At 39.3% G+C, this 15,833-nt stretch overlaps 1 protein-coding gene and 1 pseudogene across 1 annotated transcript; both read left to right on the forward strand.

Annotated features, from left to right (window-relative positions):
* Positions 1 to 4,520: 4,520 nt before the first annotated feature.
* On the forward strand, positions 4,521 to 13,556 carry LOC110931289 (annotated as a pseudogene).
* Positions 13,557 to 14,806: 1,250 nt separating this feature from the next.
* On the forward strand, positions 14,807 to 15,364 carry LOC110931290 (polyadenylate-binding protein 1-B-like). The gene is given in 3 exon segments (XM_035989476.1): positions 14,807 to 15,215; positions 15,218 to 15,243; positions 15,246 to 15,364. Coding segments are annotated over 3 exon segments (543 nt in total). The 5' UTR covers positions 14,807 to 14,817.
* Positions 15,365 to 15,833: the final 469 nt, after the last annotated feature.

The raw sequence follows: 15,833 nt of genomic DNA on the forward strand, positions 1-15,833 counted from the left end.
TTTGTATTTACTGTTTCTAGTTACATTTTCAAGTTTGTTTTTTATTTATTTTATTTTTTTTTATTTTTTTGGTTTTTTATAATACTTGTCCAAAGTAATTTTATGATGGTTTGGTAATTTTTGTGGCGTTTTATGGCATGTTGGCGTTTTGACAAGCATTTGGCGTTTTTATTAGATATGACGTTGTTATTATATAACAATCAACTGAAAAAGAAAATCAAACAAAATAAATATTGATCTTCCAAATCTTCACTGTCACCAGTCTCTTTCTTCTTTTAAAGCATCTTCACTGGCTGTTTCGACTTTCGTATGATTTTTTTTATTTTTGTTTTTGAAGTAGTTTTTTGTCGCCGTTTGAAACACAAAGTCTGAAATCAGCCTCTTTTTCTATAATATTTGTCCATCTCATGCAGCAAAATGTTATTGAGCTTACACCTTTTCAGCCAAAATGTTATCTTTTTTGGCGTTTTACCGAGAAAAAGAACGCCACTAAATAAACCATCTTAAAACTGTAAATTTGATCATGCTAAAATCAATAAAGTGTTGCTGTATGGTGATGGACAACATTGTTAATTCCCAGTTAAGAATGATAACTGACAATGTTGTCCACCCCATACAGCTAACCTTTATTGACAACAAGATATTTGATGTTTGGGTTTTCTGGCGTTTCTCAGACGAATGGTATATATTAAATATGGCGTTTGGGGTTTTTGTGCGTGTTTTTAATTGAAGGTCTGAGTTGTTGTATATATAGGATTTTTTTGGCGGTTTTTTTAGGCGAGATTTTATTATAATTAAGTTTGGCGTTTTATATCTAATGGCGTTTTTAGTTAGAATGGTGTGTGATTTTTGTTTGGCGTTTTATTTTCATAAGATGGGGTTTTGTTTGGAGTAGTCAAAAGACGCTTTTACCCTTAATGAAGCGCGTCCACGTAATAAAATTGATGTTATTTACGAAAACGCCACCGCGGCAATCTAGTCCACAGATTGTTTTGATCGGACGATCCATAAGCGTTCTCACCGCTCTCACACTTTCCACCGTTTTCTCTAAATCCCGACCCTATATATATATGTGTGTATGTGTGTGTGTGTGTGTGTGTATGAACAAAATTTGAATATTTATAATGGGGAAATTACAAAAATGTCAGTTAACCAAGTAACATTACCAAAATGTCGCCTTCAAGCGTCAATGGAGTGGCGCCTGAACCATGGGAGGCGTCCGTGTGTCACTTTCAAGCGTCCATCAATGGGGTGCTGACACGTGTCAAGAATCATGGATTGAGTCGACGGCTGACTCCTCAAAGGCAAAAAGGTGGCTGATGCGTCAAGCTGACTCCTCCTAGTGGCTTGGCTGACTCCTCCGACGTGTCGGGCTTACTCTTCCTAGTGGCATGGCTGACTCATCCTAGTGGCTTGGCTGACTCCTCCAATACGTCGGGCTGACTCCTCCTAGTGGCTTGGCTGACTCCTCCGATGCGTCGGGCTGACTCCTCCTAGTGGCATGGCTGACTCCTCCTAGTGGCTTGGCTAACTCCTCGTTTTGGCTTGACTGACTCCTTGTTTTGGCTCCGCTGACCCCTCGTTTTGGCTAGGCTGACTCCTCAAATTTTATTTTCTTTTCCACATTTCTTTTTAATTTTATTTAATTTAGATATTTTATTATTTTGTCGAGTCTATAAATATGGAACCTTTTTGTTTGGTTCTTTAAAAAAACAGTTTTCCAATGTGGCTTGAGATGCATCAGCTTATTTTTATTAATTTTTTTTAAAGCTAATCATAAAATTAAAAGGTTAATATCAAAAGTAGTCGTTTTCTTCAAACATGAATGAAAAAATGGACGTTTTGTGTTAAGAAGTATAAGTGATTTTTCATTTACGTTGAAACACAAAACGTCAATTTTTTCGTTCATGTTTGAAGAAAACGACTACGTTTGATATTAACTTTTTAATTTTGTGATTAGCTTTAAAAAAATTAATAAAAATAAGCTGATGCATCTTAAGCCACTATTGGAAAACCGTTTTTTAAGAAACAAACAACAAGGTTGCGTATTTTTAGACTCGGCAAAATAATAAGGTATCTAAACTAAATAAAATTAAAAAGAAATTTGGAAAAGAAAATAAAATTTGAGGAGACAGCTTAGCCAAAACGAGGGGTCAGCGGAGCCAAAACGAGCAGTCAGCCAAGCCAAAACGAGAAGTCAGCCAAGCCACTAGGAAGAGTCAGCCATGTCACTAGGAGGAGTCAGCCCGACGCATCGGAGGAGTCAGCCAAGCCACTAGGAGGAGTCAGCCAAGCCACTAGGAGGAGTCAGCCCGACGCATCAGCCACCTTTTTGCCTTTGAGGAGTCAGCCGTCGACTCAATCCATGATCCTTGACACGTGTCGGCACTCCATTTATAAACACTTGAAGGTGACACACGGACGCCTCCCATGATTCAGACGCCACTCTATAGACACTTGAAGGTGACATTTTGATAATATTATTTGGTCAACTACATTTTTGTAATTTCCCCATTTATAAAACCTACACATATACCAGTCATGTTTAGGTTACATCACTTGCACATAAACTAAGGTTATATTACATATAATGTTATGAGCCCAGTTGATATCTATAACACCACATGGGCCAAACAAGGCAGCCCAATTCAAAAGTTAGTAAAGGGCCAGCAAGTAAATCACATGTTAGAACTTATAAACAGGATAAAAGGAGGCTAGGATCATGATTTTGCTGATGTAATTGTTCTAGTTCCCATCTCAATTTCCCTATGTGATTCTCATCTCCTTTTTGGTTAATAGAAATCTATGACGGCTAGCATTCTAGTCACATCCCTGTACTAGTCATCTACACCACTTCACTTCACATATGGTAAGAATTCAAATTTCACCTCATACCCGACATACCCGAACCGGTTCTACTGGGTTCTAATATAAATTTCAAAACTCGGTTCCGGTTCCTACCCAAATTTTTCCAAATACCCGGTTCTGATTAAACCCAATTGGGCCTTACCAGGTTCCTACCCAATTCCAAGTACGACCCAAAACCCTTTTCGTGCACCAAACTCATTTATTATTTGACCTCTCTTATACCTTAATTAGTGAATCTTCCTATTACTATATATTAATAAGAAATGAATAGTGATTTTAATATTATAATAATATATAGTGTTTTTAATACTTTTATTATTTTAATATTATAATAATAGTTATTTTCTTTACTTTTTAACTTTAATCCTTTTTTTTATTATTACTATTATTACTATATATATTAATATTAATATTAATATTAATAAACGAATACAAATTGAAATGAATAGTAATTTTAATATTATAATAATGTATAGTTTTTTAATACTTTTATTATTTTAATGTTATAATAATAATTATTTTCTTTACATTTTAACTTTAATCCTTTAATTATTACTATTATTATTATTATTATTATTATTATTATTATTATTATTATTATTATATATTACTAAACGAATTGAAATAAATAGTGATTTTAATATTATAATAATATATAGTTTTTTAATACTTTTATTATTTTAATATTATAATAATAGTTATTTTCTTTACTTTTTAACTTTAATCTTTTTTTTAATATCAGGGGTTGGGATAAGCTTGGTGTCAACCGGTACGGTCCTGTTTGGTATCATTACATGAACGTAAAAACCGGCACTAATACAAAAAATGCCAAAAATTGGTGCCGAATTGATATTGGAAATCTTTTGGTTCGGAAAATTCAGTGCTGCTACCCGATACCATTTGCTCATCCTTGATCACGGTTACCGTACGAACAACGGTATCGTACAACTTTTTTTTTGTTGATTTTCTTCAACTTTTAATTTTTTCTTTTTTTAGTTTCAGGGGTAGGGATGAGATCGGTGTCAACCGATACAGAATCGGTACTAACCACGGGTTTCATACGAACAACATCGTTACCATACAACTTTTTTTGGTTGATTTACTTTTGGTTATCTTTTAGTGTTTTTTTCTACATTTTCTTTTTATTTTTGTCAGCAGTTCCATTCGTAACACGCTCGTAGTGATTTCAAAACACATGTAAACACAGACTAAATAACATAAGAAATTCGCCGCAACGCGGCGAACTTCTTTAAACCTAGTTTTGGTAAAACTCGAGTGTAAAGTATAATCCAGCCCAACCTACAATTTTATATATTCAGCCCAGCCCAACCCAACATGTGATTCCTTTACATTATTTCAGCTTAACAGGCCTACGCCTACACCTCGGCGCCCCCTCTGCTTCTCATTTGCCGCTCTTTCTTTGCCATACCGGTCGCCGCCACCCCCAACGGTGTCGTCTTGTTGATTAATTGAAGAATTCTATCTTCATTCAATGCTTATAATCAACAACCATATCGGTATGTTCTTTTTCTAAATGTCATTTGGGGTTCATAAACAATCGACATTATCACACTCCCCATTCACCAAAATTTAACAATTAGCCCCTCAACTCATCCTTAATTCGAACCTTAAAATCAACACATATTCAAGCTATGTTATTCCACAGTCACAACATATCTTCTTATACTAACGCATATAGAAACTCAATTACAATTAGGGTTTGGGTTACCTTCACAGCCTTAATATCTAGCCTCAAAGTAGTTTGGCATAAAGATCAAAAGCTAGACTAAGCAATCAAAAACGATAAATCATGGAGAATATGTGCCAAAGTTGTTAAAGAAGTCTTAAACGAACCCGGTCAAGTGATCCCTCTTCGCTATTTAGAAAAGCGACGTGAATGGTTACGACTTCTGGTTCAAATTGTGACAACTCGAGATTTCAAGGCTCTTCCTTTACGCATTACTTGTTCTATGATTTAGCTGTTCATTGTGTAACTTATACATGTTATTACTTGTTCTATGATCTAGCTGTTCTATGTTTTAATGTTATGTTAATGTATTGCTCACTGTGTAATAGCATAGCAAATACCACACATGGTGACTTTCGTCACACACACACACGAAGAATGGTGGCAAGGGGAGTCTTTAGTCCCTCATGATGTTTCGTCGCCACTAAGGGGCCTTGGCCCAGGTTGTTTCGGCCCACTCACAAGCTAGTCTTCGGCCCACTGTTATGAGTTTGTTAATTGTATATGTTTGATTGATCACAGTCATCTTGACTTACCAATCTTGATATTATTTCACTCCTCTAACACTACCAATCTATCTTAATTGCAAATGGACCAAAACACTCTATTTAGATTGATTATTGGGCCGATAACTATTTGACAATTTAACAAAGAATTCTTTATCAAGTAACCATCGTTCAAAACTTCATGTGATGATCTGATCTGTAGTTATTATTGTCTTTTTTGGACCAATTCAAAATATCACATGCAAAAGTAATGATCAAAAATAAATGGCCGACAAATTTATTGCTCTTCTCATGCAAATGTGAATTAGTGGATCTTGACAATTCAAAACAAACTAATCTAATTGGACCTTTTATCTATAATCAAATGGACTGATTATTTTTGCAATTAATGGATCTGACAAAACTACACATGCATTGGGCTGATGATGTAAGAATCACGTGATTACTTGTTGAACCTTATTAATATGGGCTGACACTATTTGAATATCAAAACACTTAAACTGATTTGACCATGTGACTCGATCGAATGAGATTTGTGACAACACGTGTTTTACTGTTCCTTGTATATGTGTGATTATTTAAACTTTTGTTACCCTTGGCCCGGTCTTGCAAGCCCAAACCAAACCAAGCCCTTTCCTCAATTACTTGTTTACGTGAAAGGTTATATGAATACATTAATTTATTTACAAACCCTACTTCCTCTTCCTTGAATCGCAAACGGCAGTAGCAAAACCCCCTCCTCCTGTTCGAGATAGCATCGTGATCGGTCAGACTTCTGGGTTGGTCGGTCAACGGTAAACAAGTAACTAATCTTACCGAGCAAACCAAAGGTGAGTTCACACTCTTAAGGCATGGGATTCCCGGTGGGTTGGGAATGGGATTAAGAACCTAAGATGAAACCTGTATATTCACCACTAATAGACTACACTAAACCTGCGTATTCTCGGATTGGGAAGAATACGTACCTCCGTCCTCGGATTGGGAAGGACGCCTACACTAAACCTGCGTATTCTCGGATTGGGAAGAATACGTACCTCCGTCCTCAGATTGGGAAGGACGCCTACACTAAACCTGCGTATTCTCGGATTGGGAAGAATATGTACCTCTGTCCTCGGATTGGGAAGGACAACTACATTTAACCTGCGTATTCTCGGACGGGTAGAATACGTACCTCCGTCCTTGGTTGGGAAGGACGCCAATGTATATAACTAGTCTAGTGGTTCACAACATAGGGTAGCCCCCACTGGTTATGGTTTGGGAAACAAGGAACTAATTAACTACTGGTTTTCGAATGAACTTATGATTTTTGGAACAACTATAAAATGGACAACCAGCTGTGAACTCGCTTAACTTTTTTGTTGATTCGTTGTTCCATGCCTTGCAGGCCTTTAGGTGCATATTGTTGGAACTTGCTGTCTGGGAGGCTGGAGTGGTCATGGGTCGAGATACATGGAATTGAAACACAAGACTAATGGTTTATAAACACTTAACGAATGAATTATGCTTCCGCTGTATACTGTGAATTATTTGCAACCTTGTAACACTTAATGTCAATAAATGAAAGATTTATTTAATTATATTATGCGAAGTTCAATGTGATTGGTGGCTTGGATCCTGGTACGTCACACGCCCCGCGGTAATTCCGCATGTGGTATTTTAGGGGTGTGACAGATTGGTATCAGAGCCAGTGGTTATAGTGAACTTGGTTTTAAAAAGGGGAAAACATTTTTGTAAAACTAGACTATAACCGAACAGTTCTGAAAACGTGAATACGACCATGACACTCAGCTCCATATTGCAAGGTTCGTCTCTCGTATACTCATTGTACTGCATAACTAGTGAACACTTACATATGATATTGCATGTGATTGCACGTTTAGCACAACAGTATGAATTCATGTATTACTTGCATGTGTTATGTGACTGATAGGGCGGTATTTCCCTAAACCTTCATGACTTACGCTTCGTGATGCTCTTTGTTTGCTACTCGAGTTTGAGGAACCATTTGACATGAGTTAAGAGGAGCTGAGATGAACATGCAAATCACAATATTATTGTGGGTGTACACATAATAATAATGTGGGGTGCATGCGAGTCCCAATGAGGCTTAACAAGTGAAAAAGGGGTTTCGTTCCGTTATTTGACCGATGTGAAACATAACAAACCTATAGGGGTCATAGCAGTGATTGTCCCCTACTCGAACGTGAACTTTCCGTTCCTCTATGGATCCTTTCGAAACTCGATGCTATCGAGTATTACCTGAACACCCATCTGAACGCCTAGTGAACTGTGTAGAATGTTAGGTGCTTGTACGAACATCCCCAAGTTGGAAGTTGCAACGACAATGACTGGTCTACATCTTTCTCACCTTTCTACGTTTGCTGGAACTTAACGTATTGACACCTTAGATCCCGAAATGCGATCACTTCTGCAACACTCTCACAACATACCGTGTATTACTCAGTCAACTTGCAAGAACGATGGACTTCAGCATTTGAACGACCCTGGTTACCAGCAACGAACATCAGGGATTTGACTTCAATCGAATCCTTAACTCCATCCAGCGACTCATGGGAGTCAACTTTTACAAATTAATCGGGACATAAACGATGACAATCGACCGTGGTATGGAACGTGAAACTGCCAGCACAAGGGGTGGCGCCTTAGAACGTGGCACGGAATATGAAAAGATGGACCCTGTCTATGAAAGATCGTAGAGCTCTGTTTCAAACAACAGCATTGGAGGCAACAGTCACGACAACAACCAAGGAAACGACGGCCGTACTGGAAATCCTCGCAACAAATACAACCACACGGGAAATGATGCTCATGGAGGGGCATTTAGGATCGGCGTGGGCGACGCAAGGATTGTAATAACATGGTGGCATACACGTTCTTGGTAACGAATCACTTCGTCTCTGTTCTCTATAACCCTAATGCTTCTTGAAACCCAACCTGTTGTGGAATCGACTGATGGCAAGACAATGGAAACCTCATATGATCATTGGGATGCAAACTCGACCTGGTGGGACAAGTGTTCGACATCGACCTTCTTTCTACTACCCTTGATAGTTGTGATACAGTAGTCCATATGGATTGGATATCCAGATGTCGCGCATATATACCCTGTGAGGAGAAAGATGTTGTCTGTCATAAAGTATTCGGGTGATGCAGAGGTTAGCATCAATTCAGCAATGAAGGCCAGAAGTGTCCACGTAAGGAGTACCCCGCTATGTTAACACTCATTACTGATGTTAAGGCTAAGGAAAAGATGATCGAGGATCCACCAATTGTTCGTGATTTCTTCCTATGTGCTACCAGAAGAACTATCAGGTTTACCTTCACATCGTCAGGTAGAATATCAGATCGGTATCATGTCAGAAGCAGCCCTTATTACTAGTACTCCTTATTGTCTCACATCAGGAAGGTTACAGGAACCGCCTCACCAACTTCAGGAACTGTTGGACAGGAGTTTTGTCGGACCTAGCTTTTCGCTTTGGGGAGCCCTAGTTATATCCATGAAGATAAGCCTTTTCATATGGGTACTGATTATCGAGAACTTAACAAGGTGACAGTTGAGAACCGCTAGCCTCGACCTTGTATTGACAACCTGTCGATCAGTTGCGAGGGACAAGCTTCCATTCTAGGATTGGCTAGCGAACGAACTATCATCAGATGGAAGTCCAAGAGGAGAATGCTCTTAGAACAACACGTCGAACGCAATGCAGCCATTTCAACTTTGTACACCATGATCATTGATTTGATCAACACACCAGCAGCTTCAGGGATCAGATAAATCGACCGTATTTGTTTCCGACATTCTGAATCCTGACCAGGAGAAAGGAACACAATGGGTGGCATATGTATCCTATTTCAGCGCTTCTTTGGGAGGAGCCATTACGTGCGAAGTCTTGTTGAATGTCACATCTAGATTCGAGAGATGCATTTTGATCATGTAACCAACGGAGTGGGAATACACGTGGATCTCACTAAGATGCATCTTGTTAGAAACTGATCGACACCAAAGATTCCTTCAGGGATGCAGCAATTCCTTGGTTTCGTTAGATAATATCGCAGCTTACCAACAGGATTTTCGAGGGTCGCACAGCTTAAACCTCTTTAGCACATTAGGGTGCTGTGTTCGTGAAAGACGAAACAGGAGGACGTCATTTCAGCTTTCGAATCCCAACTCAGCAATGCACCGAGCATCGTCTTTACTCGAGGGTGCGGGTGATTTAGTGATATACCATGATGGTCCGAATCAGAGTCCCAGTTGCACACCGACGCAACACGAGAGAGTGATGACTTACGTGATGGAGTTGCAAAGAGGAACTGCACGACACACAACTGGCGGTGAAAACTGTGGCCTTGGGAGTTTAGACGGAGGCATTACTTGGGCGGTACCAGATGCGTTATTTACACCGATCACAAGGGCCTCCCGTGTACCTTGGCTTCGTCAGAGCTAAATCAGTTGATGGCATCGCTGGAGGGAAGTTTAGGATGATTACAACTATGAAACTTGAACGTGCACGAGCTTTGCAGCTCACTATCGACTCTAACCTACCTGATCAGACTCGCTCTATTCAAACTGGAGAACTGAAGGAAGAGGATTTTCAAGTTGAACCCATGCAGGGCATGGAGAAGCAACCTTTGACAGGTCTGACGATACTCGTTACCTCATGGAACGAATGTGGGTCTCATTATACGGCAACTGTAGGGAACTCGTGTTGAGCAAAGCACACCGGCTTCGATATTCTAGTCGTCTGGGTTTTGATGAGAGGCGTTATGATTTATAAACCTTGTACTGGTAATCGGGCATGAAGGCCCACCTAGCAAGGTATGGGAATGATGTTTGACTTGTGGGAAAGTCAAGGTGAAGTGTTAGCAACCAGAAACACCTATATGGAAAGCGAAAACAGACTGCCATGGATTTGGTCGCTAGTCTAATTACAACTCGAAACGGAAACAATATCACCTGGATGATCGTTAATTGTCTCACGTTACCAGCACACTTTCTAGCCATCAAGGAAACGGATAAGTTGTCTACTCTTGCAGTCATCTACCTAAAGGAAGTGGTTGCTAGGCACAGGGTGCCAACCTCCATATTCTCTGATCGCGACCCACGATTTGCATCTGATTTGTGGCAAGCGATGCACAAATCCTTTGGTTCACATCTAGACATGAGCACAGCATATCATCCACAGACGGATGGGCAGACTGAACGCACCATCCAAACTCTTAAAGACATGCTTCGAGCATGTGTAATCGACTTTGGCAACGACCGAGACAGACACCTCCCTTTAGTGGAGTTTACCTGGGAACAAGAAGACCAAATGAAACACAAATATCCCCAGTTATTCGAGAATAATAAAACCACTACTGAGGCTGAAGCTACTGCGGAATTTCGGGACGAAATTCCAAACCAACGGGGGGATGATGTGGCACCCCAGGAAAACCAGGAAACCATGCAACCTAACTAGCTTCCTCAGTAACTACGTGCTAAATTTTGGGACGAAATTTCTTTCAAGTTGGGGATGATGTGACAACTCGAGATTTCAAGGCTCTTCCTTTACGCATTACTTGCTCTATGATTTAGCTGTTCATTGTGTAACTTATACATGTTATTACTTGTTCTATGATCTAGTTGTTCTATGTTTTAATGTTAAGTTAATGTATTGCTCACTATGTAATGGCATAGCAAATACCACACATGGTGACTTTCGTTACACACACACACGATGAAACATGGTGGCATGGGGAGTCTTTAGTCACTCATGATGTTTCGTCGCCACTAAGGGGCCTTGGCCCAGGTTGTTTCGGCCCATACACAAGCTAGTCTTCGGCCCACTATTATGAGTTTGTGAATTGTATATGTTTGATTAACTGATCACAGTCATCTTGACTTACCAATCTTGATATTATTTCACTCCTCTAACACTACCAATCTATCTTAATTGCAAATGGACCAAAACATTCTATTTTTTTTTTTGGACCAATTCAAAATATCACATGCAAAAGTAATGATTAAAAGTAAATGGCTGACACATTTATTGCTCTTCTCATGCAAATGTGAATTAGTGGATCTTGACAATTCACAACAAACTAATCTAATTGGACCTTTTATCTATAATCAAATGGACTGATTATTTTTGCAATTAATGGATCTGACAAAACTACACATGCATTGGGCTGATGATGTAAGAATCACGTGATTACTTGTTGAACCTTATTATATGGGTCGACACTATTTGAATATCAAAACACTTAAACTGATTTGACCATGTGACTTGATCGAATGAGATTTGTGACAACTCATGTTTTACCGTTCCTTGTATATGTGTGATTATTTAAACCTTTGTTACCCTTGGCCCGGTCTCGCAAGCCCAAACCAAACCAAGCCCTTTCCTCAATTACTTGTTTACGTGAAAGGTTATATGAATACATTAATTTATTTACGAACCCTACTTCCTCTTCCTTGAAACGCAAACGGCAGTAGCAAAACCCCCTCCTCCTGTTCGAGATAGCATCGTGATCGGTCAGACTTCTGGGTCGGTCAGTCAACGGTAAACACGTAACTAATCTTACCGAGCAAACCAAAGGTGAGTTCACACTCTTAAGGCATGGGATTCCCGGTGGGTTGGGAATGGGATTAAGAAGCTAAGATGAAACCTGTATATTCACCACTAATATACTACACTAAACCTGCGTATTCTCGGATTGGGAAGAATACGTACCTCCGTGCTCGGATTGGGAAGGACGCCTACACTAAATCTGCGTATTCTCGGATTGGGAAGAATACGTACCTCCGTCCTCAGATTGGGAAGGACGCCTACACTAAACCTGCGTATTCTCGGATTGGGAAGAATACGTACCTCCGTCCTCGTATTGGGAAGGACGACTACATTTAACCTACGTATTCTTGGACGGGTAGAATACGTACCTCCGTCCTCGGTTGGGAAGGACGCCAATGTATATAACTAGTCTAGTGGTTCACAACATGGGGTAGCCCCCACTGGTTATGGTTTGGGAAACAAGGAACTAATTAACTACTTGTTTTCGAATGAACTTATGATTTTTGGAACAACTATAAAATGGACAACCAACTGTGAACTCGCTCAACTTTTTTGTTGATTCGTTGTTACATGCCTTGCAGGCCTTTAGGTGCATATTGTTGGAACTTGCTGTCTGGGAGGCTGGAGTGGTCATGGGTCGAGATACATGGAATTGCAACACAAGACTAATGGTTTATAAACACTTAACGAATGAATTATGCTTCCGCTGTATACTGTGAATTATTTGTAACCTTGTAACACTTAATGTCAATAAATGAAAGATTTATTTAATTATATTATGCGAAGTTCAATGTGATTGGTGGCTTGGATCCTGGTACGTCACACGCCCCGCGGTAATTCCGCATGTGGTATTTTGGGGGTGTGAAAAAAATCGACACTTTTTTGTCTCAAAACCCTTTGCTTTTCGATGTGTATTATGACCGAATTAAGCCCAAGACTGACCCGGTTAGGTTTTTACACGTTAGTGATCAACTTCAACGCATTTTGGATCGAAATGAAAGGGTTTACGCAGAAAACGAGCCGTTGATTGTTGCTACGCTGTGTAAGTTGTTGATGATGTCGAAAGATAATGTGGTTAGCGCGGATAAGTTGGTTCATGTGAAGAGGGAGTTCGGGTTTCCGAATGATGTTCTGGTGAATTTGGTACCGAAGTATCCAGAATATTTTAAATTAGTTGGGGATCCAGGAGAGGGAAATTCGTTTCTGCAGTTGGTTTCTTGGAAACCGAGATTTGCGAAATCTGTTATTGAGCATAGGGCTGATGAGGAATTGGAGTTAACGGGTATAAAGATCAGGTCGTCTTTCAACTGGAAGGTGCCATCGGGTTTTTTAATCAGGAAAGAATTGCGGGAATGGATTAGAGATTGGAAAGAACGTCTGTACATATCACCGTATGACAATGCGTCAAATTTGAATCAAGCGTCTCTAGAAACGGAGAAGAGAACGGTGGGAGTTTTTCACGAGTTACTATCGTTATCTTTGTATAAAAGAATTCCAGTGCCGATACTGGGAAATTTTACTGAAGAGTATAGGTTTTCAAACGCGTTTTCGAGTGTGTTTCCACGGCATTCGAGGAACTTTTATATGTCATTAAAAGGTGGGATCAAAACAGCAATGCTGCGAGAAGCTTATAAGGGTGATCAGTTGATTAACCGAGATCCGCTACTAGAAGTTAATGATAATTTTATTGAATTATTGGCTAAAGGACACAAGCAGAGGGAAGAAGAACTGAATCTAAAAAAACAAGCGGTTAAAAAGGATATGGATATGGTGTTAGTGACAAACAATACACTAAATGATCTTGATCTTAGTGAAAGTGAAGAGCTTTATAGCTCTTGAAGTTTCTCTGTTGACAGCAATGGAATTATGTTACCTGCTTCCGGCTCTACCCTTTCGGTGGCTCTCAAGCTGTGAGTCTCTTCGTTATTTACAAATGAATGTGTTTGAATATGGTAGTTGCAAATTTGCTGATGCGTTACCGATTAAATGAAAGGACTGCAACATTGTCGAATGGTTATCATGTTGGACACTTTTGAGTCGAAGTATCATATTGTCGTCTTTTAGGTAGAAGCAATAGAGTTTATAACGTTAAGTCCATTAAGTTTTGTAGTTTTTCATCCATTCATATACGCTGATTATACATGTATAAGGGCAATTACTTGTAAATTTGAGTCTTTTAGGGTTCAATTGTTGATCGATCAATTGGTTTGGTTTTAAGACCATTTATTACAATAACTGCATATTCATTCGTTAATTTCTATTTCACATTACACTCATATGTAGTTAAGCAAAATGAATTTTTGATTGATTGTTTTCATTCTGATTTTGGCCTGTAGTACCTAAGCAGTTAATGCAGTAAAATATCGGATATCGGTCAAGGACCAATGTTTGAGATATAGGTTATCGCGGTGGGATATCGGTAATTTTAATATCATGCAAAGTTTATACATATATAGCAATTTAACACTAACAATTCAGTATACTCTCCTACCATTAACAAATTAACCTTTTGCAACTTGCAAAACACTAACAATTATAGCAAGTAGGAACTGATTAAGATTTAAAACACCAACATTTAACAATTAAGACTTAAAACCATAAGAATAGCGATAAGAAGAAAGCCGAATGGTAGAACTAATAAGAAAGGTACTATATCAGGAATATCGGTGATATATCGGTCAATATCGCCGATAAATATCGGTACCGATATTCTGACCTATATTTGACACCAATAATTTTCTCTTTTTACAAATCTAAACCTAAACTATACCTATCTCTTTTGGGGGCTTGAGACTCATCAAAGGTGTCATTCTTCTTATTATTCATGTCCAAAATCTTGTTGATAATTTCTTCATATTTAGATGTCGTTTTTACCAAATAGTACTTCACCTAACAGAGTATATTCAACCATCATGCATATGGAATGAAGGTGACATGCCTCACTTTAATCATAATTTGTTTTCTTATGCAGTTCATTAAAGCTTAACCCTGATGGTAGACCTGTCTACCAAGATCACATGAATGTTATGAACGAATCTCTATGTTACAATGCACCATGCATTAGCCATATATATAGGAGCAAACACAAAACATTACGCAACAGATGTTTTACATACAAAAGAGTATGCATACTGTCAATCTTCTCAAATGGTCTGTTCTCACATTTTTTCCTATAGTCAGCAAGGTCCCAATTCCCCCTTTTGCCCCTCGCCCACTCTGTAATTTCCAATTAGCCCTTGCAAATCAAGCCTGTGCGTATCTTCCGTCATTACAAATCCCGCCGCCTCCTCCATCACCTTTTAACCAAGTGTTTCCCACTACACCACCGCCACCTGAACGCCACGAGCAGATACATAGTCACGGTCATAAACATGATCATTCACATGGTGATGCAGTAGGAAATGTGAATGGGCAGAATCAAAGTCATGTGCACAAGCATGGTCATGGTCATGGTCATCACAGACATGATCATCATAAGCATCGTGTTCGTGGTCATCATCACAAGCATAAAATGTCGCCTGTAGAAGGTTAGCTCAGGTCGATGACGAGTGTGTTGCGAGCTGCTTGGGCGCTTACCGCCTTTCCTTGTTAGACCCATTCATGAATACACTGTAAGAGTTGCTGGTTCTTGTAATACAACTTACTCATGTGGGGCCCAGTTAAGGCTTTAAACATTGTTATTTTTTACTCATTATGTTGGTATCATCGTCATCGGAAACCCAGGACCATTCGGAACGGACGGAGTTGGGACCGCATACACAATCGTTTTCAAACGACCCACAGTAATCACAATACATCATTATGAATTGAACAAACTGAAACTTTCTGAATGAAAACAAACTAACCGAACAATACTTGAATCGAACTTGAACTTGAATAATAATAACTTGTAAATACAGAACTTACTTCTGGAACAAGGGTTGCGGCCGAATATATATGCAGTGAAAGGGTACGTCCTTGATCAGTCACAACGTTTCATGAAGGGAGATGACGTTTCCCTCATAACCGCTCATGCGGTTATGCAGACGTACCGATTCAAAGAGTTCGGCCCAGCCCGCTTGTTCTCCAACATAACTTAACCTACTAGACTATTATGTTCGACCCACTAGACATGGCCTCCGGCCCAAATACATAAACATA

This window comes from Helianthus annuus, chromosome 4 (genome assembly GCF_002127325.2).
Source record: "Helianthus annuus cultivar XRQ/B chromosome 4, HanXRQr2.0-SUNRISE, whole genome shotgun sequence".
In the NCBI taxonomy this organism is placed as follows: Eukaryota; Viridiplantae; Streptophyta; class Magnoliopsida; order Asterales; family Asteraceae; genus Helianthus; species Helianthus annuus.